Here is a 26380-nt window from a genome sequence, read left to right on the forward strand (position 1 = left end):
TTAAATATTTTATTTATGAATGCATATCAATAAAGGATCCAATCAATATACAATAAATTATTTAATTAATTAAAATATTAAGAAATCAAATTGTGTGAATGAAATTTCTGTGTTCCCTCTTGTCTATGAATAAATATAAAGTGAAAATCAATAAATTTAATTAATATGTCAAATTTGTTGTAACAATTTCGAGTAACACTTCACTCTCAATCCATCCTTGTTTGCCTCCCTAACACACTAATTGCACATGTAGATACAATCTATCCACGAATTGTGACACTGAGTCCTCCGGGACGTCAAGTGTTAAGTAATTAAATTTGTTGCGTGTTTGCGTCCCAAGGAATGAATTTATCAATTTTGCTAGGCATAAAATATTGAAACATATGCTATGCCATGAATTAAATCAACATCAGTTTATGTACATTAATGTATGAATATTGGGTGTCACGTCCCATATTAGTCGACGTCGACAGTTATATGTACATTCATTACATTTTTCGTTTTTTATTTGATCCTTTGTAATGTACACATGTAAAATATTTAAATACAAAATATATTTGTATTTGTTGGAAAATGTGATACCTCCAATCGATTTTAAAACCTAAAAATCTGTTTACAAATATCAATGTTGATACTGAAAATGGTATAATATATACAACTCGGTGCGTTTTATTATTTCAATGCCCAAAATGTTTCTGTACTTTATACTGAACTATATAAATGACAACTATTTTACTCTAAACGACATATGTATGTCACATAAACCAGTTTTTAAAGTTACAACTTCACTATACATTAAAATAAGCCATTAACACATCAATATAATTTAGTGCCCAAATTACAATCAAAAACACACGTCGTAATACCTGAACGTAAATCAAAATGATTGCAGATTTACCAACAGTTATGAAAAACACATCTAAATGCTGATATAAATCCTTGCTTAGACGTACTTGACAGAAGCGAGGCACGGAATAAAATATATCCCTTGTTCTTTGTAAATGTGTATATTTTGGACATAGCGCACCAAAGGGATGAATATTAAATTTTCCTGTGAGTAGGATAAATCACAGGTATATTAAATATTAAACGGTGCATTTACAAATGACGCCATATTTTATATTTTTTTTTACCTTTTGTATAATGGCTGGGTCCTTATATATTTAGGTTATTTAAATCCGTGTGGGGTAAATAAACACTTATTTCACATTAAATATTCAGCATTCATTTCACACTTAACTAATTCGAATATACTTACAAATATATAAACGTTGATGATTTTATTCATATTGTTTTTGAATAGAATATTACACATGTTATCCTTTTAAATAAATAATATGAATATAAATTGATGTGTGAGATGTATTTCTGCGTGTATCTAAGTAGTAAAAGTTCTAAAAAATATATTGCGTTTGGTATACGATCTCTGTACCCTATACCTTACATTAATAGATCTTTGGGGATGCTAGCTGCTCTCCTATAAAGCCCCAAGAGATACATGGTTTATTACTCAAGCAAAACTAAATAGGTAATTCACTAAAAGCTACATGGATACATTTTTCAACGTATTTAATGTGTCCAATTAGGACGCAATGTTCCCAATTTAAAGCAGGGTTTCAACCAAATTGTGGTAGGCAGTACCATTTGTAATAATTTATTTAATGTCTTGTTAAAATTAACAATTGTTGCATAGGTATTTGATTAGTATAATAACATATTTTAGATACATAAATATGTGACTTTTACTCGAAAAATAATTCTGATTAACCAAACTTGTCCTTAAGCAATAGTTAAGTAATTAATTTACTTTATTAATTACTTTAAAGATATGATTATTGATTTCTCTTGAGTTATTAATTTGAGAATTAACTGGTAAAAGTTTAAAATGTTTATTATATAAATTATAATAATATAAACATTAATTTTATTAAATGATACTAAATTTAACAGAAATTTAAGTATATATTCATTAATGTATCAATTTATTTAAAAAGCAATATACTACTGACAGTAATTATGATTGGTACTTATACGAACAAATTTTTATTGCCTTGAATAAATAGAAAACAGTTTAGTTTAACAGTATAGCATGATCAATGGTATCTAATGCACATAAAAAGTTTCTATAAATCACTTGAATAACATAAAACCGTTCTGATTAGGACAAAATTGTATAACAAATTTTGATAAATGACAGAATAAATCACCTCAAATATTTTAGAGAAATTACTTAATATAGAGATAAGTTTGTAATTATTAAAATTAGTTTTTCATATAAATGGGAAAATGTTTTTCCAATAAAATATTTTAAATAAGTTATTTCTTTTATTGAGTTATATATAATTTTATTAAATTTATATTAATAATTAATTATAATTAAATTTTAAGCTCATATTTTGATAACATCCTATTGTTTGAGTAAAATATAATTTGCCTCAAGTATTATATAAACAAATCGAGTTTGTCAGTGAAATATTTGATATTTGTGTATGTGATATATTATTATATTAATATATAAAACCGTGTTTGTGTTATTGTCCATAAATATAACATGGTTAAATTTAAATAAAATTAAGTAATAGTTAAGTAATTAATTTACTTTATTAATTACTTTAAAGTTATGATTATTGATTTTTCTTGAGTTATTAATTTGGGAATTAACTGGTAAAACTTTTATTGTATAAATTATAATAATATAAACATTAATTTTATTAAATGATACTAAATTTAACAGAAATTTAATTATATTTTCATTAATGTACCAATTTATTTAAAATGCAATATGCTGCTGACAGTAATTTGATTGGTACTTATACGAATAAATTTTTATTGCTTCGAATAAGTAGAAAAGAGTTTAGTTTGTATTGTGATGTTTTATTATGTCGATACAATAATAATGTATAAAAATGGATGTACTATACTTTCAATTGTAAAATTTCTCATATATCGATTTTATAATACAGTGATTTATCTTTTTCCTATCTTGGGAAGACTATAAATTTTCATTTATAGATTGTGAAACAATTACAATTCGATATTACCTTTATGAAAAATGGTTTCCTCAACTTCTCCGTTATATTGTGACAGAGCTATATATCATGAAAACTGAAAGCGACTTAAAGATGTTCGGAGAGGGTCAGATGAAATTATTACAACGTATTATTTGAAGATACGAGCATGCATTATGGACGCTTATACGAACCCGTTTGCATCTAACGGAAATATTGCAATAAATTTCGTATACGGAACATGTCTCTCTGTTCGAGTTTCCCCAAATTGGATATATAAAATTGAAAATCACCGTAAAATATCTACACCTTCGTCCGTATAGTATAATAATTTTCGATGTACGGCGAAATTTCAACACTTAATGTTTTTGCAGTCGATTTTACATTTATCATACCCCATTTGCAGTTCCCCAATAAATATCGTATTGGACAGGGACTGTATAAATCACGAATAAGAATTTGAATTCTGTAAGAGTTTTCAATAGAAATAATAGGTCAAATAATAAAATAAAATACCCACTTTTATATAAATTTCAATTGTAAAACACTTAAATTTATTATTAATTAAATAAATTTAATTAAATGCACGTATGTAAAACGTTGACATTAATCGAAATAAAATAAAAAATAACGACCAGTGCAATTTGAGCAAGCGACAAGCATATATTGATTTCTGAACATGCAAATGTTTTACTGCCAGTTTTATGTCCCAACAGTAGCCGATAAAACCACTACATAATTTATTCCTGCTTGAACGAAAATCTGTTAAATTTGTCACAAAGAATTTTCGATACTGCACGCTCTGCATTACATGAATTATTTAAATGCAAGCCAACTATATAAATAATTAATCATTCATTAAACTCTTTCAGCGAAAATCCCCATCTGGGTCACCCATATTAAAATAAATTTCTAATTAGTTAGGTAGGAAGTAGCTAAAAACATAAACCGTCTGTAAATTCCTTAAATTTCAGCAGAAAGTCTCCCACTTCCGTTCTGGCAAACTCAATTCCACGGGAAGAAGTAACCTGTAACTGAACTACCTTAACTAGACTGGAAATTCTCTCTTTGAGTCTTTAAAACAACGCGAAACAAAGTTTTTCTAACACAGTTGTTCCCCCTTTTCGGAGTGCAATTACATCTTAATTAGTAAGCATCTCAGGATTCGAAACAAAATGTTAACTTCGACGGCACTACAGTCTCATAAATACTATATTATTTATTTCGAGTTCTTTGAAACGTTTTAAGGAATATTCCTTTGATATTGTTTTTGTTGCCAAATAAATATTTAATATTTTTGTTAGCCCAAACTGACAATTACATTAATGAAAATAATAATTAATCAAACTGTTAACAATTGATATTTTTACTTAAAACCTGTTTCCAATTTAAAAATGTACCTGCTAGAAATTGAGTTAGACGCCAGTTCCGCCCGGGACAAAATTAAAGTCCCGTTTATTCCTTTGTCACAATGGAAGACCTAAAAAACTGTAAACATCGTTACTACAAATCGAATAAAATAAGAACAATCCAATAATTGTAAAAAAAGGTAGGAAAGAAAACAGAAAGGATGATGTATTTGTCAGAATTTTTAACGAACAGCTCTCCAGAGCTTGCCGCAAACGTCCAGTCCGAGATAAAGTTCAGGTCCCCCAGGTTTATCTTCGATATCTCGCAATGTATTGTTTATCTTAAACAAATTGTGTCCATTTGGGGTCAGCAAGTTTTCGAGCCACGTCCTGGGGGAGTGGAGACCGCAACTTCGAATAAATGAGTGTGGCGGGCACACGCAGCATTGAATAAATACACGTAACCACGTCCGGTGGCCAACTTAATGAATAGAGTCGTGTATCTGATACCGATCACGAGTTTGGTCCCTTTCTCCGTACCATATAAATGATTGTCTGATGTCAACTGTTGTGTTTACACAAACCTATCAGTGTAATTTAGTTACAATGGATAAATGTGTCTCGTTCGTTGCCGTTTTTATTTAGCGAGTGAAATATTTCCAACAGCGTCGACGGGCGACAATGTACCAATATTGAATACGTACTGTGTGACCCACTTGAAAACGACGCTCCACGATACAAGTTGCATTTGTTGGACGATTTTATTCAACATTTTTTCCATAACACGTAAATATATGTACTAAATGTCACATATTGTACTATAGAAATCCTTGGTAAAAATTAAATATTTATTTATATAATTTATTTTTTTGAAAAAATAAGAAAAAAAATTAAAAAAGTACTCCACTTTTGGCTGTGTACTGAGTTTTTTAAATTCTGATAGTCTCACGTTTTCAAGTTAAATGAATATCACAATCCAGAAAATAGTTAACCATGTTCAACTTCTGAATACCTAATTTGGTATAATTAACAAAATATGTATACACACAACTGAATCTAATCATAGTTGTTAATAGCACCACTTAACTTTTTGGTAATTGTAAGTTAATTTAATTGGTTCAAATAATTAAAGTATTAAGTATATCTGAGATAATACTAGTCTCATATATTTATAGAAAATTTAACGCTCTACAAAAAATGTCTCTTACAGTTTTTTGATATATTCATTTTTTCAAAAGTTATTTAACATTTAAATAAGTATTGTAATTGCTCTTCATTTTTCGTGAAACACTTATTGCTAGTTATAAGTGAATACAAAAAAAAATTGCCAAATTATAGTAAAAGTCTGTTAGTGTAACGATATATACTACTTTGGTTATAAACAACAACTTTTTAGAAAAAATCTATTTATTTAAATAAAATGCTTAATTTTAAGCAGTAAAATAACATTTATTTAATAAAATTTTTAGATTTCTGCAGATAACTTATGATCTGTAAAAAATATCAAAAACTTTTTCGGAGATAAACTATAGGAAAATAAATTCTCTACAAAAAAAAAATGTCATATAAAATTTTCCCATAAAGTTGATAGTTGCGTCAGAAAATGAAAAAAATGTCAAAATTTTAAATCAATCCAACTTTAATGTTAAATAACTTTTGAAAAAATGAATATATCAAAAAACTGTAAGAGACTTTTTGTAGAGCATTAATTTTTCTATAAAAATCTGTTTTGATCATTTTGAAATATTATCTCTAACGAGAGTTGAAAAATTTCAAAATCCAAGAGAACACCTCTTAATATTAATATTAAGAGCTGTAACTTTCACAGTATTTGTTTTACCATTTCCAACAAGATTTTCGATATAAATAAGAAAAAAATATTTGTTGATTTTTTTGAAACAGTCTAATGTCTATGTAAATGGATAAAACAAATAAATTTGATACGATTCATATATATGAAATTTAATGTGTCAGAAAACATAAGACTAGAATAATATACTAGCAAAGTATCGCATATTATACTACTGTAATCCTTGGTTCAAATGAAATTTAACCATTCTTTTGAAATTATTATTTTTCATAAAAAAAAATTAAAAAAATACTCGACTTTTGGAAGTATGTAGGCTATGTACTCAGTTTTTTTTAATTTCTGATGGTCTCTACGGAAGGTAACTTAAATCAACAAGTACTAAAATGATAATGTTGTTAATAAAAAGAGTTTAAAGTTTCTTTTATGTCAGAGTTAATAGGTTATTAACCCTGGTAATAAAGAATTTTCATCATCTGATACCTGATAGATGAAAAACGATGAGAAGGTGAAAAAGAGAGAACATTTTATCTTCATAATTAATTCATATTATTTGAGTGAATATTTGTAGGTTACGAAGAAAAATGAATTTTGAAGATCACGTCAATAACATAATGATAAAAGTTATACTGTTACTTTGTTCCACGTGTCCAAGTTGAATGAATATGGGGTAATCACAACCTAAAACCCTTAACTTCTGAATACCTAATTAGGTATAATTAACAAAATATGTATATGCACAATTGAAACTAATCATAGTTGTTAATAGCACTACTTAACTTTTTTGTAATTATAAGTGCATTTAATTGGTTCAAATAATTAAAGTATTAAAGAACCAAAGAAATGTTTATCTGTGGAAATATTTTTAAAATTATATCTCAGATAATAATAGTTTATGTCTTAAATAAAAATGGATAAAACAAATAAATTTGATACGATTCATACATATGAAATTTAATGCTGTCATAATAATATATATAATGATTTATTTTATTCACAACCATTACAAACTGAATGACCTCCCTATTATAATAATTATTGAGTTATCAATTATTCATTCATTCACGTTTGAACCTAATGATCTCCTTATCATCAATAACTCAGGTCAAAAAAATAAATATTTTCATTTAATTAGATAGTTTTACACAAGTATTTGAACTCGAAAATCTCAGAATCAAAACGTAATTTTGGATTGTCGATATTCAACTTGAAATGCCACAAATGGACCTCGTGAATATTCGGTGGACATCTTCAAATGCATCTATTGTTTTGTGATAGAAATGATTGTGAATGTTCTATAAACAACGTATACACATTTTTTCTTTAGAGCTAAAATTGCATGAAATATTTTAATTTATAACATTCAGCAGTATTTTTATTTATTTATTTATATTATTTTATTATTTATTTCAATCATTTTTTATAAATACATGAAATATATCGAATTTTATATAAATATTTTTATTATAATTTCCATTTTTTTATTCACTTACTATTCAACCCCCTAATCTCGAGATTAAGCTTTCAAAATCCTGGGATTGAAATTTTGTTCCAAGATTGAAACCCTACCCACGTACTGTTTTTGAATTAGGTTTTTGTTGCTGCGTACTGTTTTTGTTATTGAATACGTATATACGAACTTCCTGCCACTGACGATAACTTCTTTTTATGATGTTGATTTGGAATTATTATTTTTCAAATTTACGACGTATTAACGGATTGTTAACATTCTAATTCCAATAACGTTATTATATAGTATTTGTAGTGAATATGAACTACATCTTAAAAAAAGTAATACAAAACTAAAGCTACATATTTGAAAGAGGAAATTAAAAAACTTACACAAATTATATTTTGAAATAGTAATGGTAAGGTTTTTTAATTTAAAATAATTTAAGATTTCATTGAAGGACATAATCAAAGATTTTTCTAAAATTCTTTAGAATACAGAATAAATTTCAGGAACAAATATTAGATTAATCATCATTTATAGTCACCAAAAACCATTAAAAAACCTAAACCTAACCTACCTAATATAATAATTTAGATCCATCCCCTATAAAATCAATAATTGTCATCCTAATTGTATCGGTTTCATAAAAATATTATATAAACTGGCTTCTGCGATCAGTTTTATACCCCTATTACACTATATAGTATACGTGACATGCATGTTATCGAGTAATATTCAAAACACAAAGCAATTTACGAGGAGTGTACTATGCGTCGATATTAATTCCAAGTAGGATGTTTATGACAACGTTAAAATTTTATTCAAAAATGTTATTAGTCTACATATTCAGTAATTTTTAACTTATACACTTTATTTTTAACATCCTCGGTATAAAATACAATTAAACTAACGAATCATAATTGGCCATCACTGTACAATTAACGAAATTATTTCTCACTAAACAAATTAATTTCGACCCAAATTAGCGATGGTAATGGTGATTAGAACAGAAATTGTATCGGTTTTGTTAAAGTATTACACAAACATGACTGTTGTGATCAGTTTTACACCCCCATTGTATTCGTGACGTGAATGTTATCTCACTTTATTTAAAATACAATGCAGTCAGTATAGTGTGTTAAAATTAAATTCAAATACGATATCAATTAAAAGTATAAAATAAATGCGGTAAACTGCATTGAAATTAAGCCCTACGTTTATTTTCATATTTAAATTAAAATATTTTCTTAACAACCTGATAAATATCGGTAAATTCAATATTATGCGGACACAATTTTATATTAATTTATTTTACCTAGAATAATTGTTTATTAAATTTCAATATTTTATTGAATAAATATTTCCTTTTTTCAACAACTGTTTAATTTTCCGTTTCTATGTTTATTACTTTTATTTCCATTATTTATATTTAAATATAACACATAATATTATATTTATGTTTTTAGTGTTCATGTTTAAAATTACTTTTTGATGCAATTGTCGTTACAACAGAAATAAATATGGTTTCTTACAATTTGCTCTACATCACAACAAAAGGAGAATTAAAAGTAAAATCAATAAAGCCAACGCAAATAATCTACATAGGTAATTGGCAAAGCACCCCATTTTCACACTGCACAAATTGATGATGATTGAAACTGAAATTCTATCGGACGTGTTAAATTAGAACATAATCTATAAATTCTCTAATCAACGTTCCCTATACTTTAAACATTCAAAATTACGCATGTGATAATTTAATAATTAGTGTAACTCAAATTTCTGAACAAACGAAGGGCATTCGCCATTATTTAAATAATTTAACCATATTTCTAAATGTATAAAATAATTTGTTTATAAATTCAATATTATTTTATAACATTTTCCTCAACGATAAATATTGTTTTTATCGAAATCGCAGCTTTTTTGAATTTATTATTTTTATTTTTTTATTGCCAGTAATAGCAGAATATATAAATAATATTCAAATTTAGTTCAAATTTAGTAATATATAAATTGAAATCGTGATAAAATAAATAAATATACTTTTAAACAGACTGTTGAAACGGATTGATTTGATAGTTTTATTAAATAGCTGCAGCTACAGCACAGCTTATGTACTGTGTAATGTATGCAGACAAACATTGTATCAGTAACTGATATACGTGCTCACGGTTACCAATATTTCAGTTGGCTTATACATATTCAAATCATGATAAACACGCTATTTATTCTATTAAGGATCCTTGTGTAGTTACATGTAGTTTATCACAACAATAATTACTTGTAATTTAATGTCGATTCGTTTAATATTTGCTTCAGTGTTATCGCATATTAATGAAGTACTGTTTGTGTATGTGATTATGTTGAACTTGTAGCATAAACTAAATAAAGGTAAACTAATTAACGATTTATCATACATTTATAAATTAATCACTCATCCTCAGACCTTCTCATTACTAAAAGTAAATATTTCATTGGATCAAACGATAGACTGAAATGTTTAAATAAGATTTGTATTAGTTTTTAAAGGAGGACACTGCGTTTAGAGACCAACTCATTTGTGTTGGAAGTTGATAAATATTTTTTAATTCAAGACACGTTCAGAAAATTATAAATTTAACATCCCCATTACCTTTGTAGAAGTACACATAAATTTCGAATGTAATTGAAAAACGCCGTTGAATACAAGGCAATAAAAATTGTGGAAAAACCGTAGCTGCATTCCCAACATCGCAAACACATCACACCAATTAATTTAAACTCTAGCACAATACCTACGTAATTAGCCGGCGTTTTATTCTGGTTTTATATGCAAATTGATTAACCCCGGATTTCTAGTATAGTAAAATAAGACCACCGTAAACACTTCGACAATAATTAGACAAAGCAATTAGTCCTAGGAAGATGACTGCTTTACATTCAAACTAGAATTCTATTTAGCATAATTAATACAAGTGTAAGGTTTCGACACTGACATCTTTCCCAAATTTCTCGCATTGCCATTCTCCGTAACATCTCTTTTACGGGTATTAGAACACCGCGTTAAGGGATAATGCGTGTTAGTCATCGCTTTATAAAACCATTGTTGAATAATTGTGTCTTGATTTAATTATATAGGAAGTATACTTGTTTAATTTAATTTAACTTATAAAAGATTAAATAATATATAATATTATATTTAAAAGTAATATTTTATTCCAAAATTTGACGTCAGTAATGAAATTTAGAAATGAATGAACTATGCAAATTTTCAAGAACACACACAATATGTGGGGAACCTCTAATTAAGGAAAATTTCAAGTTAAGGAGGTTTGAATTATGTAAGTTTATTTGTATTTAGGTTATAATTTTTTTCTAATTTCCAAATTCAAATTATCTGCAACTCAGATCTCTAATTTCTAAACAGACGTCGCTCATTCGCCATTTTTTAAAAGAAATAGGAAAAGAATATATAAAGGAACATTTTAAGTTAAGGAGGTTTGAATTATGGAAATTTGATTATATTTAATTTTTTAACATTGCAGGATTAACAACCAATTCAAATTCTCGTTTAACTTATGTGTGTTGTGAAATATTTTTTAGATTAACTTTTAAATATGAAATTTGAAACCATTCAAATCACAATTTGTGATAATATGCGTTTGTACAAATATTGAATTTGTTTCAAGATCAAGAATAATATTCTCCACTTTTCATATTCAAATTAATTTTCAGATTCATTTCATGTTGTTTATTATTGGCACATTCTAAAAATGATGGACATAAAAATATTCAGAAAGGTTAATGCATCATTTTCGTATTATTAACATTTACAATTTACAAAAAATTAATATATGAATACATATAATAAAATATTATAATTAAAAGTAATATTTTTTCCAAAATTTGGCGTCAGTAATGAAATTTAGAAATGAATAAAGATTTTTATTGAACTATAGAAATTTTCAACAACATACACAATAATAGAAGTTTGATTGTATTTATGTGTTAATCTAGACAGACTGCGCATCCACCGTTTTTTAAAAATAATTCAACAATATTCCTAAATGTATAAAATAATTTTTTATCAAAATCGCATCTTTTTTGAATTTAATATTTTTATTTTTTTGCTTAACAGTAATATCAGAATATATATAGGAAAAGGAATATATAAAGAAAAATTTCAAGTTAAGGAGGTTTGAATTATGGAAGTTTGATTGCGTTTATGTGATAATCTAATAATTTATTTCTAAATTCTAAACACAAATTAACTGTAACTCAAATCTCTAATTTCTAAACAGACGTCGCTCTTTCGTCATATCTTAAATAATTTAACAATATTCCTAAATGTATAAATTATCGAAATCGCAGCTTTTTTTAAATTTAATATTCTTATTTTTTGCACGAAAGTAATGCCAGAATATATAGGAAAAGGAATATATAAAGGAAAATTTCAAGTTAAGGAGGTTTGAATTATGGAAGTTTGATTGTATTTCAATTTTTAACATTAAGTGACTAACAACGTCCATATTACCAATTCAAATACACATTCGACTCATGTGTTTTCAAATATGTTTTTTAGATTGTCTTAGATATGAAATTTGAAACAATTCAAAGCACAATTTGTGACAATATGGGTTTTTACTAATATTGAATTTACCTCATGATAGAGAATATTCTTCACATTTCATATTCAAATTTATTTTCAGTTTCATTTCATCTTGTTTATTATTGAGACGTCTTAGATGTTTGGCATAAAAATATTCAAAAAGGTTAATTTATCATTTTTATATTATTAACATTTATGCCATGACAATACGTGATTCTTTTTTACATTTTTAGGAACATCCCGTAAATATTCATTTTAGCTATAGGGTATGCTAAAACGTATCAGTAAAGAATTAAAATCTGCTTTGAATAATGGTGATGTTGGTGAATTTTAAGGTTTATTTATACACGTTTTTACATATGATTGTAGCATTGAATATAAACGAGAATAACATTATTTTATTTGAATTAAAAACTTTACTTGTGGAAACATCTCTTTTAATCTTTTGAAATACTAAAAACAATTTCTGTGTGCTGTTTTGTTAGAATGTATATCAGGAATAAACTTTTCAACGTTACAATTGTTGGTCACAATTATTTTTAGTTAGTCACTTAAACCAAAATTAAAAGCCCGTTTTTTCTTTCTTGAAGGTGAATGTACAAAATTTAATTTCTTCTTAAATACCATACTAACTATTAGCTATTATTATAAATCGAATTGGAAATTAGACACTCCAGCAATAGACAATAATATCAGCAATATTCCACAGAATAACCAAGGATTATAGCAAAAAATTGCAGAACCATGTTATTGTAAAAGCACTGAACGTTTTAAAATATTCATTTTCATATCTACCACCACAACATTGGCGTTCATTTTAACATGAATAGCAGAGATGGATATTGCGCTTCCCGCTTTATTGGTACTCAATTATTTTCGCCGAGAGACTATCGAACATGTTAAAATTATTTTTAGCCGGCAAAACAAAACTGCGCGTATTTCAAAAGTCACAATGTGACAGAATAAATTTTCAGTAATAAATTATATTTTAATGTGAAATTTTACAATACATATTAAATTACATTATGCGAATCATACATTTATATAAATGAAAAGTAACATTAATATAGCAATATCCTGCAATTAAAAACGATGAAATATATGTATTTATGGAATGAATAATAATACGTTAATTATATCAGACAAATTTTATTATCCTAAAACACAATTTATTCGTTCATTAATATTAATTATTAAATTTTGCAATATTATTGGTTAAACTATTTTATTGTCGTTTCTGAATTAATGACAAATTATCAACTGCCAAGATAATTTCATGTTGTTACACCCATAAATCAGTTTGGTAGAATAATGATAATCATCTGAATAAATGAACTGGATAAATGTATAATTTAGTCTATACGTGTTTAATTATTAACTGTTTAATTTTAGATAATCATTTCACAACATACAAGCTATTTTGTTACATCTAATAATATACACTGTAAAATAAAAAATAAATTAAATTTTCATTAATTTGATAACTCATTGTTTTATAGTGGAAAGTCATCTTAAATAATAAGGAGAAAAAGAAAGAAACATCACACATTAAAATATGCTTATAATTAACATTAATTAATGCATTCAATTTTGTATTTAGCACAATATATATTATATTAGTTTGAATATAAAGGTTTGAATTAATTATAAAAACCATTTATAAATTATAATTGTATAACCTGTTAAAATTTCGATTCAATTTTAATATTAATTTGTCAAATTATTAATTGTTTAAAAATCCAATTATTTTTCAATCGCATTTATAATTTCCATTTAAAATCATTTCAATTGTTGCACAGTAACTCAATTTCAGTGGCATAATATAATAAATTATATTTTAATGGCACAATGCAGACATGTGTCGATTTAAAATATATATATTTTATTTTTAAATTCAAGTTACTAGCTGGAAGTATCAGTCGCTAAGATTTTATAAAATATTACGTGTAATTGATTATTGATTTAATTTTGGAAACAGAGTTTTGGACAGTAAGTATAAAATTTATTATCCAGATTAATACTACGACTTTAGTCTTTGTAATTAAGGAAATCTTCCATATTCTCTGAGAAGAATAATTTAAAGCAGTCGTTGAATATTTATACAGCCATTTTCTCAATTGGGATTCTTGCTAAAATAAGCTATTTTAAAAGTTAACGTAGCTGTGCAATAATATATCACCTTCGGTGATGTTGTGAACCAGCCTTAACTTCAACTCTACTAATGTTCAAGTTGCTTTAGTGGCGGCGCAGTATTACTACACAGCTTATCTTATAATTCGGGAAAGAGGATTTTAAAACGTAATTGAACATGGAGTATCTGAGATCTTGAATGGGGTTGGCGGCAAAAGCAGTTATTCCTAATTACAAATTAGATAATCTTAAACAAAAGTGCAAGATAAAATAACAAAAGGTCTTTTATAATAAACCTAATTGGTTTCTTTTATGTCCTAGTTTTAGTAATTCTCCTGATTTACTACGACCATTTTTATGGATAATTTGCGATAATTTAATATCTTTATGACCATGTCTTAATTGTTTCCACGAATAAAATGTAAAAATAAGCAACGTTACATGTTATACATTTATTTAATCAATACATTTGAATCTCAGAATGGAAAATTAATAAATCATTCACGAAACGCCTCCGCGATTCCCGTCATTGGAAACCAGATCTCACTCCGGTTCTTGTTTCAGATTTGCCCGAAGGCAGCATCAGCCAACTCGAAGTGGTGGGATCGAAGTCGACTTGCCTGGAGGATCAAACTTTGGCCGGTTGCCAAGTGCAAGCTCTCGTTCTGACCAATAACCACTTGCAACACGTGGCGGATCGCGCTTTCAGGTGAGTTACAGCCCATTGTTGCTGAATACTTAGTGGCTGCTCATTTTTACTACAATATACACTTCGGGAATTGATTTCTTAAGAATCTCTTCTCGGCCAGGATAACAATCATCCACCAGCGACAACGACACTCTTATATATTCTTGGCTTTTAAAGGAAAAATTTCAGTTTATTTCGACTCTAGCAACAATAACAATTGTAACTTAAGTAGATGTTAATAAAATTAAAAGTAAGAATGTTAATATTATATTATTATATATTATTTATACTGACAATGAATATATATTAAATATACCCTAAAGAAGGACATAATTCATAATAACCGGCATAACATTTTATAAAATATCAACTGACATAAAAAATACTCAAAATAACCCTTTATTTTCCCTCTTCAATCAATATTTAATTGTGATTATTAAGTATAATTAATTTCTATTTTTGTAAGGTTTTTCTTCCAACGATAATAAATAAACATATTTGTTATGTTAATTTCATTTCAAATGTATTATTTGTTTAATTTAAATGAACAGCAAACACTTTAATTTATCATTAGCTTTAATTAATACTTTACTGTTTACACGATTTTCCCTCGATGCGGAAAAAGGGAAAAGGCGAACTAGTAAATAAATCACAATTGACTCAAAAATGAACTCTTTATTGAGCCAAACAACAAATTGCGAGAGAGAAAAATAGGTGCGACCGTCGTCTTCGAGAGTTCGGGGAAGAAGGGACGCGGCGTGGCTTTAAGTTCAAGTGGCGCGCGACGCAAGACGCTTACTGCGTCGAGGATGCACGCCATCTGCCGTTGAGCTTCGAAGTGAAGCTTTTGGCGCCACAATACTATTTGATTACTGTAAATTATTGAAAATTATATAGAGACTTTTATAAATAAAAAGTAGAGAAACGTTTTACTAAATGTCACTAATCTCTACAAAATCCAGAATATTTTTTAGTCTTATAGTATACATCAAAATAAAATAAGTTAATGTAATACCTCATGGAAAAAAAATATTTTCCAAATTAAAATCACGGATTGTATCGTTCTTTCAATCCGATGAGAGAAAAATCAATATAGATCAATTGTAACACGTGTTTTACATCAATTTTCAAGATTTGGTGATGTGGAAGGAAAAAATAAAAGTGGACGACCAAGAAAAACCAATGGTTTTCAGGATACTCAAATTTTATCCTACTCCAAAAAAGATCCTTTCCTGAGTTCCAGCAAAATAAAAGGTCTACTTGAGACACAACTTGGAATTAATGTTTCTTCAAGAAATGTAAGAAATAAATTACTACAAGGGGGTCTTCATGTGAGAAGGTCAGACTAAAATATCACTACTATCAAAGAAGAACAGACGAGCCAGAGTTGAGTTTACCAGGTCCCTTTTACACTGACCTTTAAATGATGAAAACGAGCGATCTGGAGTGATGAAATTAAGTTAAACCTGGTTTGTAGTGATGGGATTTTATATATAAGGCGACCTATTCATGAAAAGTTTAACCCAAAGTTTACCATACTCACTGTTAAACACGGTGACAGGTCGGTAATGGTATGGGGCTGCTTTGAGGGATTTGGAATGGGTCCTCTCCTTTGAATAGAGGGTATCATGAATCGTTTTATATAAAAAGAAACATTGAGGAACAATATGGTACCGTATTCAGATAAAAATATGCCACTAAAATTTATTTTCAACAAGATAATGACCCGAAGCACACTTCAAAATATTTGAAGCAGTGGCTTTTAAGGGAAAAAATTAACGTTATGAACTGGCCATCTCAATTTCCCGATCTAAACTTCATTGAAAATTAATGGGAGAGAGTGAACAACTAAAAAAGACACAAAGAGGATAGTAATCAGCAAGATTTATTCAAGAGTCCTGGCAAAATATAGATCCAACTATTATTGATCATCTGTTGCTTTCCATTTAAAAAAGGTGTTGGGAAGTTATTCATAATAATGGGAATTGTACAATATATTAGTGTAGAATTAATTAAAATACTAATTAAAAAATATTTGTAGTAATAAAATTGTAAATAGCATAAGTTACTCTACTTTTTGCCAGCCCAAATCAAATAATCATAAGTAAAATTAAACTCTTTATTTTTTTTATTGTTTAACTATGTAACTGAAAAATTTATAAAGGGAAGTTAATTTTCAATATACATTTTTTTAACATAATAACCAGAACAAAAATTATTTGAATTTTAATAAAGATGTCAACGAATCCATTAGACAAAGCATAACTTCTATAATTGTAGGTATATCAAAATGAGATCTGGTATTGGTAAATGGTATGATTTAGAAATAAAATTATAAATTATAGAACGTAAAAATATACTGGGTATTCCAATTTAATTCTAAATTAACTGGGACAATGGGTTGATACAATTAATACTGACATCACAGCAAGTTTAATCACATTTAAGTCGTTAACTTACTGTTGCGATGTTCGCAGAAAAGTTCCCGAATAAATGCGTATACTTAAAGCAGAAAATTGAAGAAGCCATAAAAACAACAATAAACACGAGGAAATTACCCTCAAAGTGGTAGGAAGCAAATTCAATATATTATGTGGTTTTTATATTAGGTGATCGACTGGCAGCTTTAAAACCCCTTTGAAATAGACTTTTCCCCATTTATTACTTTTTTATTCACTGCTAAAATGCATCTAGGAAATTTTATTATACCCAACGAATATGGCCCTGAACAGTATTAAAAGGGATCATTCATATTGCGGTTTACAATGATCACATTCACAAAATAACTTAATCAAAATTTACGATCTTCTTGTCCTCAATGGAAGAGCTGATACGAAAGTAATTTGACATATCAATTACGGACATAAATATTTTATGTCAAAGAGACGGGGACTTATTTCCCTAATTTTATAATCAATTTTATATATGTAAAGTTATTATACAAATGTGAAATTAGTTTTAGATTTTTCACCTCCATGAAGGGCCATATTCAGACATAAATATTAATTTACTAACTCATTCATGAAATATTTGGGTGAAAATCAAACAGATTTAGAGGTACGATGACTGTAAAACATAATATGTGATCTTTTATATGACATTTCTTTAGACTAGACGTAAGAAATGTGGTTCCAACATAATTGTGCCTCTGCTCAGTTTTTGATAGCCATACATAGATTTTCCTTTGTTGTTACGAGTTTTAGTTGCATTAAATTATAAAATTGACCAGCATGTATATATGTATAAATGTAATAGTGGCAATTAGTTTAACCCCCTGTTTTCCTCCCAATAAATTTTGTTCTCGTCATTGAAACTTGATTCACATAAACAATATAGTAGAACATAAATTCAAATTGCCTCTATAATATAGTACATGTGTACCTTCGTCTCTTTTTACCAACAGACAAAGAAACACTGGAACGTTTATTAGACTCTCTCCGACAATAATTTCAGGGATTCCGTAAAACAAGCCAGCAAAATTGCAGTCCCGATATCTTAGAGTTCTACTTGATGTATCCCCACAGTTCGTTGATCAAAGTGTCCACACAACACAAACGTTCCACTGAACAATTGTTCCCTGGAGGTAATAATATTAAAAGTTGCATTGCACACAAACAGATAGATAGGAATGTGAAACCATCAATAAAGGTCACCGCAGGAATATTGTGGTAGGATGTGATTTACCACATGCGTATGAGTATTATTAAATATGTTTTGAACTTGCCCAATACAAACAATTTATTAATCTGCACGTATTGCATATTTCCCAGAAAATTAATATTAAATTACTGATGATATACACAAATTATATGTTTGCTAACAAAATATTACTCATTGTTTAGATCATTTATGTATTTTTTATTGAACTGTGAGGTACATATTTATAGAATATTGTGTCAAATTAATTATTTAGTCCAATTTCAAACATGTTATGGTGAAGTTTGAACAAATCATCTGTTATACAACTAAATAAATCCCAACACACCACAATTTTGTTGTTGTTTAATTAGATAAATAGAACATGCATCAAATTGAGTATAGCGAATTTGTGACATGCAATACTGCTATTTAGTTGTTCTCGTATTGTCAATAGGTTAACACAAATCTAAGCAACACAAATCCGAGGACAGTCAGTTGAACCTACATATTTGACCACAATGTCAATAATCCATACATAGTGCACAATTATTGAGTGAAATTAAACATATTGTTCCTCATCGACTGAAAACCCGATCTCTCAGAAATAACATGGTAACCATCACATTAATCTGCATCGTGTAATTTTAGCTATTGATTGTTGACACCTCAGTTTACACATTCAGAATTTTAATAATATTATCACAGGGGCCATTATCCATCTGTCAACAACAAGATGATAATAATCTAACGTTAACATGAATCACTATTAATGTAAATTATAGTTCATTGCTGTATCCAAAGTTTGTAAAAAAATGAATTTTGGTCCATAACTCGTCGTTCTTTTCTAAGAGTAATAGCTCCCCCAAATTTTGAAACTTCGAGGGTAAATTTGTCTTTGAAGAAGTCCCAATACGTTTTCAATTGAGCTGCTGTCTGTTTTTTATTATTTTTCAACGTCAAATTTATAAGTCTAACTCAGTGAGATCGGACATTGTCGTCGACAAAAATTAAATCATTAATATGAACAATTCCACCCCATATTGTTACAGAACCACCTCCAAAAACAAGAGATGAGCTGCTCAAATTCCCAATTCCAAAATTGGACTTATAAAGGCAAAATCTTCTGAGGAAAGTCTTTTTTGAAACACATTATGGAACTAAAAAACAAATAGACTAAGAATAAATCAAATAAAATGTGTTCAAATAAAAATTGTTCTTTATTTTTATGTCTACTAAATATATAAAAAGTAAAACAAGTTTAAAATACTGAAGACAAAATATTCAAATAATATTACCAATAAAAAAAATATTACATACATTACTTTTATATGAAATAATTATATTTTAAGGTAGAATAAATTATTACGAAAGCTAATAAATAACAAGAACCTGGCAATGTATTTTTCCAAAAATAATTTAGTTTCGTATTCACTTTATTCATAAGGGTTTTACAAAGGGTTTAAAAATCCCACAGTACAAAGGTCATTTGTAAATTTAAGCTGAACACTAAACAAATAGAGGTCATGTGGAGAATAATGCTTTGTCTGTCCCTTTTACGCTAAACTGATTTATGCAGGATTATTCAGTTGTCATGGCAAACTTTACTACTAAAAACAATAAAATTTCAAATCATATTTACATTTAAGTGAAAACAATTTTTGTTCAAGATTTACCCCAAATAATGCCACTAATTAAATTTTGTATTCAAATAAACTTAGTAGGGACATTAGATAAATTACTGACATTATGTTAAACCGACCAGTGGAATGGTGTAAACAACAATTTGAATGGGTATTATTAATCTTTGTTTGATTGTTGCGTTTGAACCTGCCACAGTGACATACAACAAATAGATAACATATATTTAAATTGAAATCGTTTCTCGTCCCATTCCGTCAAAGTAAAATACATCTGGACAATAAGTAATTTAACTGGAACCGTTCGAACAAAATTGCCCCATCCCAAATTTGCAACTGTACATCTGCACTGGGAAAAAGTCAAATAAGATACCATCCAATAAAGAATAGAAAACCAATTCCATTCTATTTACTAAAATAAATCTGTTTCACTCAACAATGTGCGCAACAATTCTTCCAGTCAACTCCCTAAACTATCGCACTGAATAATTGAAAGAACACTGCAGACATTTGTGACCCACCCATCCACATTTTCAGTGTGTTGCTGAATTGCATCTTCAGCTACTTAATTACTAATTAGAGTTTATTAAAGTTTCTATTCCACGTCAAGGCTACTTAATTTTACATTTTGATGCAAGGCATATCAAATTGGCTCGCTTTAAAGGAAAAATAATATTTTTAATAATTACAAAACTGGATCGGATCTGTTTCTGAAAGAATGCAGTATTTGCTTCAGCGATATTCAACAATTAGTAAAACTTCCACATTTTATAGAGATAAAAAATTAGGTATTGTACTTTTATCATAAAATTTAGAAGTTAAAAATTGATTTTTAATGTGTAATTGATTCGTGGATATTAATTGCACTAATTCTAACTAATAATTCTTCTTCTGTTAATGACTATTTTAATACTAAATAAAAACCTTCTTATATTTACTGTTCATAACTATTTTAAATAAGTTGAGAGTTCCATATTTATAAAAGAATAATAAACTAAATATCCATTTAAAATTGAAATAAACACCATGAGAGCACTGAACGATTTGCTGTTTATAGAAGTGCAATCATAAATTGAAATAATGTCCCCGTCTGTAATTTTCATTTTATAAATTTTAGTATTTTCAGCACTCAGCTAATGTTCAATGAAATGTGGCTTACCACAATTTTACATTTATAATTTGAAATAACCAAGGTTTGATTGTTATTATCTGTGTAAAAATGTTTTATATTCGTTTTTATTAAACAATGCAGAAATTGAATTTTGATTTTTCGTGTTGCGGTTTTCAGTATTGATTACAGTAATAAATGACTTTTTTTAAATGCAATTGAACTACAATTTGATCTCAAAAACAAACAAATTTCAAAAATCACTTTCGCTTTATTTTATCAACAATTTTATAGTTTTTGTAATTAAAACTTTTCTAGATTAATAAAAATATGATGTAAAGAAATTTGAAATTATTATTATCATTTAAAAATCTAATAATACAAGAAATTTTAATACGAAATGAATCGATAAAATGTGATTTATTACATTAACATTTACATTAATTATTATATTTGAAATGTTCAACAAACCATTGTATAATTTGATAAATATCTATAATTTACTAGTACAACATTTCTTGCGAGGTAAATGCTACAGTGAACAATTTCGTGTGAATCTATTTCCCTTTTCATGGCGCTATGAATATAACATTAACAAATATTAATAACTCCCTGTAAATTCAATTGAGAAAGGAACAGTAATTAAAATTGAGATAAGGTTGGAGAAATACAATACCTAAAATCCTTTTAAGCATTTGATATGAAATATTTAAATTATAATATTTTCGAGTAATAACTTACAAATAATAATACAAATCAAGAATTATTAATATCCTATTTTTTGTCGTAATAATTTTGAATTTATAATCTCAGTGCGATAATTAAAATTCATTAGGAAAATTAAATATTTGCAGTACATTTAACATTAATGGTGAAAGCTTTTAATATATGGCTGACTTGTTTAAATTTTTTTATACTTTTTTATTGTATATTTTTTTAAGAGAAAAAATATTGTAAAATATACTAAATATTGTATACAATTTGAACATGTTGTACGTTTCCATGTAACAAATATGAAATACAACACAATTATAACTTGAAAAAATAAATTTACTTTTTTGGATTCAGAAAATCCGAGTAGTTATGGCAGATTTTTAACGCATTCGCCAAGAGGATTTATGAAACTCGATACCATGTTGAGGTTTAACTTTTATAACTAACTTTAAATTACTTTGTTGCCACACACATATAATATTTCACATTTTTCTCATTTATCATAGAAATGTGCCATTTCAAGTTTAATTAAAATTTGTAGTTAATTAAAAATGTATAAAATTTTGTTAAAAAATAAAAAATTACATGTACACTAATATGAATATTTTTGACATAAAAATATTATTAGCTCTATGCACTTAATATTAAATTTTAAAAAGGATTTTAATTTATGATTTACTTAGATCAAAGCTTTCGATAGGGAAACTATAAAATGGTATTAAGTTTAAGAGTCAGGTAGAAATTTCATTATAAAATACTGTTATAAATTACGTACTAAAATTCTAACTTACATTATATATTATTTATTATAACCTTATATTAAAATATCTAGCTAAAACCTTATAAATTAAAATTATATTTTGTGTTGAACGAAAAAATTTTATATAAGAATATTTTAACATATTAAAAGGAAAATATATAATATATACCAGGTGATTAAGATGGTAGAAAGTTTGAATATTTATCTTCCAAATATTTGCTACAATTTGTATTAAAAAACGTTTTGCAGTATCTTTTAAATTAAAGAGAAACATGACAACTCCTCGTTGCTTCAAAAAATGTTGAGAGAAGAATTTTTTCTTCTACGTTTTACAAAAAATTTGTAGTTAATTACATCAGCTAATGTAAATACTAATTTAATTGTACCATAAATTTATAACATACTAACATTTTAGAGACCCATATATTAAATTATCTAGCTAAAACCTTATAAATTAAAATTATATTTTGTTGAATGCAAAATTTTTATATAAGAATATTTTAGTAAATTAAAAGGAAAATAAAAAGTATGTACCAGGTGAGCAAAATATAAAATGTTTGAATATTTATCTTCGAAATATTTGCTATAATTTGTATTAAAAACGTTTTATAGTATGTTTTAAATTAAAGAGAAACAGATGACAACACCTCATTGCTTCAGAGAATGTTGAGAGAAAAATTTTTTCTTCTACGTTTTACAAAAAATTTGTAGTTAATTACATCAGCTAATGTAAATACTAATTTGGTTGTACCATAAATTTATAACATACTAACATTTTGGAGACCCTTATATTAAATTATCAAGCTAAAACCATATAAATTAAAATTATATTTTGTTGAATGCAAAATTTTTATATAAGAATATTTTAACAAATTAAAAGGAAAATAGAAAGTATGTACCAGGTGATCAAGGTGATTGACTGTTTGAAATATTTGCTATAATTTGAATTAAAAATGTTTTACAGTATCTTTTAAATTAATAGACAAACAAATAACAACACCTCGTTGCTTCAAAAAATATCGAAAGATGATTTTTTTCTTCTACGTTTTACAAAAAATTTGTAGTTGATTTCATCAGCTAATATAAATACTCATTTCTAATGAAGTGGTGACAGGTCCCCTTACTAAGTCTTAGTTAGTAGTTTATGAAATATGGCCAATATTTGGCTGCTCAGTACTTTGACATAATTATAAACAATATACACAACTATATAACTTCAATAAGAAAATATTCTATCTAATAAATTTATCTAATTAAATAATTTTTATTATCAAATTAATTTTTATTCATTTGTTAATCATATATATTTTTTAATTCCTGTTAATTTTTTTATTGTCTAATTTTAAAGTGTGACGAATGACGTCCTTCCCAAAATTAATCTCTATTTTAACATAAAAAATGTGTAATTTCGTCTGGCGCAAGCTGATCTAATAATGTTAAGATAAGATTTTAATGCAGAAAAATGCTTTCGTTAAATTTGAGTTAGGTATCCCGTCGTATTATTCACATCGCGCCTCCAACTTTTGTATTAAATTCTCCAGTTTGTTACAAAATATCTAAATTGCATTTCGGAAACTTACTATGTCTGAAAATCATATTTTGAAAACATCATAAAAGCCTAATATGATGGAAATTATATTCAATTACGTTTACACTTATTTTTTTTAAATTTACTTTATAAAAAAATTGGACGTAAAAATAAATCAAATAAAAATGTTATTTCGTTAATTTTGTTATATTTATCATCATTATAATAAGATAAACCATTGACGCCATTGAAAGAAACGGAGGGTTTTTCGAATGAAATATGCATGTTATGCGGTTTATTATACAAGATAAAGAAATGAAAAATTCTTTTACTCTCTGAAAGAAGTGAACTAATGTACATTTTTTGTTGGCGCCTCGCACCTCGACTGCATATTAGGTGATTATACATGGTAATATGTCTGTTCCAGTTCGCTGTGGAAAAGCCTCACCTCGCTGGATCTGAGCTATAATCAACTAGACAGCGTTCCTTTCGTCGCTCTCAAAGAGCTGAGGAGCTTGCAGTGGATTAATTTGCACGGGTACGTAGCACACTGAACTCCCATAATATAGCGACATGATCTTACTACGTTCCTGATACTGCGGACGTACATGCGAAAATCACTTTTATTACCATTTTGCCACTATGTCTAACCAGCTTTGATACACTGTTGCTCCAGTCGAGTTTATTGAGACCGGATCCAATCGTGTTAACTTACTTTTTCGATTTCTTGTTTTATCGTCGAGATATAATAATTCGTTGCGGTATGATTCAGACAGTAAACACATCCACACAATCGCTTTTTATGGTGTCTACTAATATTTTCATGGCAGTGGCTTACAAATTGTGAATAACACCGAAGCCTAATAAATTTTTCTCAATTTCTTACTCTTGGAGCAAAAATTAAATGAAATTACTTCCTGCAAAAATTTCTTTTTAGGAGACAATAGCAGAAGGAAGTTTCCCCCTTAAAAGTTTTTGCGTAAATAAGACCTGTTTACTGTTAATACTCTATTATTCTTGAACAAAGGGTGAGGACACGTATTTGAATGTTTTTAAACGATTATTTCATAAATAAATATTTGGGTCAACCCCTCATTCAATGCAAGCTTTATTTTAATCTTCCTATCATACCATCGTAAGAAGCTTAGGTTGTGAAAATAGAATAAGATTATAAAGGGTGCCGGTTTGATTTGTAACTTTGTATCCGGTATGAACGAAAATAAACACATCAAATATCTGAATTACAATTAAACTTCCACTTCTGTTTACTTGAACCTCCTGTTTTATAACAACTGTTGTAGTAGCACAACTGTTACGTCTGCTTTTACTGCTACTTTAAATAGGGCGACGAAATATGTTTTGGGTTTTATTTTGGGAGTTGTATAAATATTTCTAATATGCAACAATCACAGAGCAACTACTCAAGAAACTACTAATTTTTGATGGCCTCACATTTTGAAATAAAATATCAGCACGTGTTAAGATGAACCTGGGAACTAGTACCTAAAGTAGATTAATTATTTTAATAAAACTAATAAGTAAATACAAAAAAGTACAACTTTCACAGTATAGAAAGTCTAACTCCTTGCATATCCTTGGCTCGTGTTTGACCATGTAGACTTCCTTGGACACAGTTTGAGACAATCTTTACTGATAATTAAATCAAAGAACTGAAGTTTTTTCTTCATCTTTGATCTCATTGTCAGCTTAAGGTTTTCCAGTCAAGTTAATTTCTAACCTCTGTTTAAATGTTGCATTATCACATGAAAAGTAAAGTAAGAAGAATTAAAATATTTCATAAATGAAAAATTATGTAAGACATTTAAGTTTCAATATTTCCTCACTACTGTAACATAGTTTGTCCCCAAATACATCCTTCTTTTCTAATATACCAACATTGCAAAGAGTGTGGGTAAAAAAACAAACAACGGGGGGATTATTTTATTCCTTGAACAATTATAAGAAAAA

The 26380-nt window shown here is 27.4% G+C and overlaps 1 protein-coding gene across 1 annotated transcript in view; it reads left to right on the forward strand.

Annotated features, from left to right (window-relative positions):
• Positions 1-26380, forward strand: part of LOC109599762 (chaoptin) — a 57058-nt gene that overhangs the window by 14966 nt on the left and 15712 nt on the right. Inside the window, exons 3-4 of the mRNA XM_020015789.2 lie at positions 14903-15047; positions 24840-24950. Coding sequence (XP_019871348.1) covers positions 14903-15047; positions 24840-24950 — 256 coding nt within the window. The remainder of the gene's footprint in view (positions 1-14902; positions 15048-24839; positions 24951-26380) is intronic.

This window comes from Aethina tumida, chromosome 2, assembly GCF_024364675.1.
Source record: "Aethina tumida isolate Nest 87 chromosome 2, icAetTumi1.1, whole genome shotgun sequence".
Lineage (NCBI taxonomy): Eukaryota > Metazoa > Arthropoda > Insecta > Coleoptera > Nitidulidae > Aethina > Aethina tumida.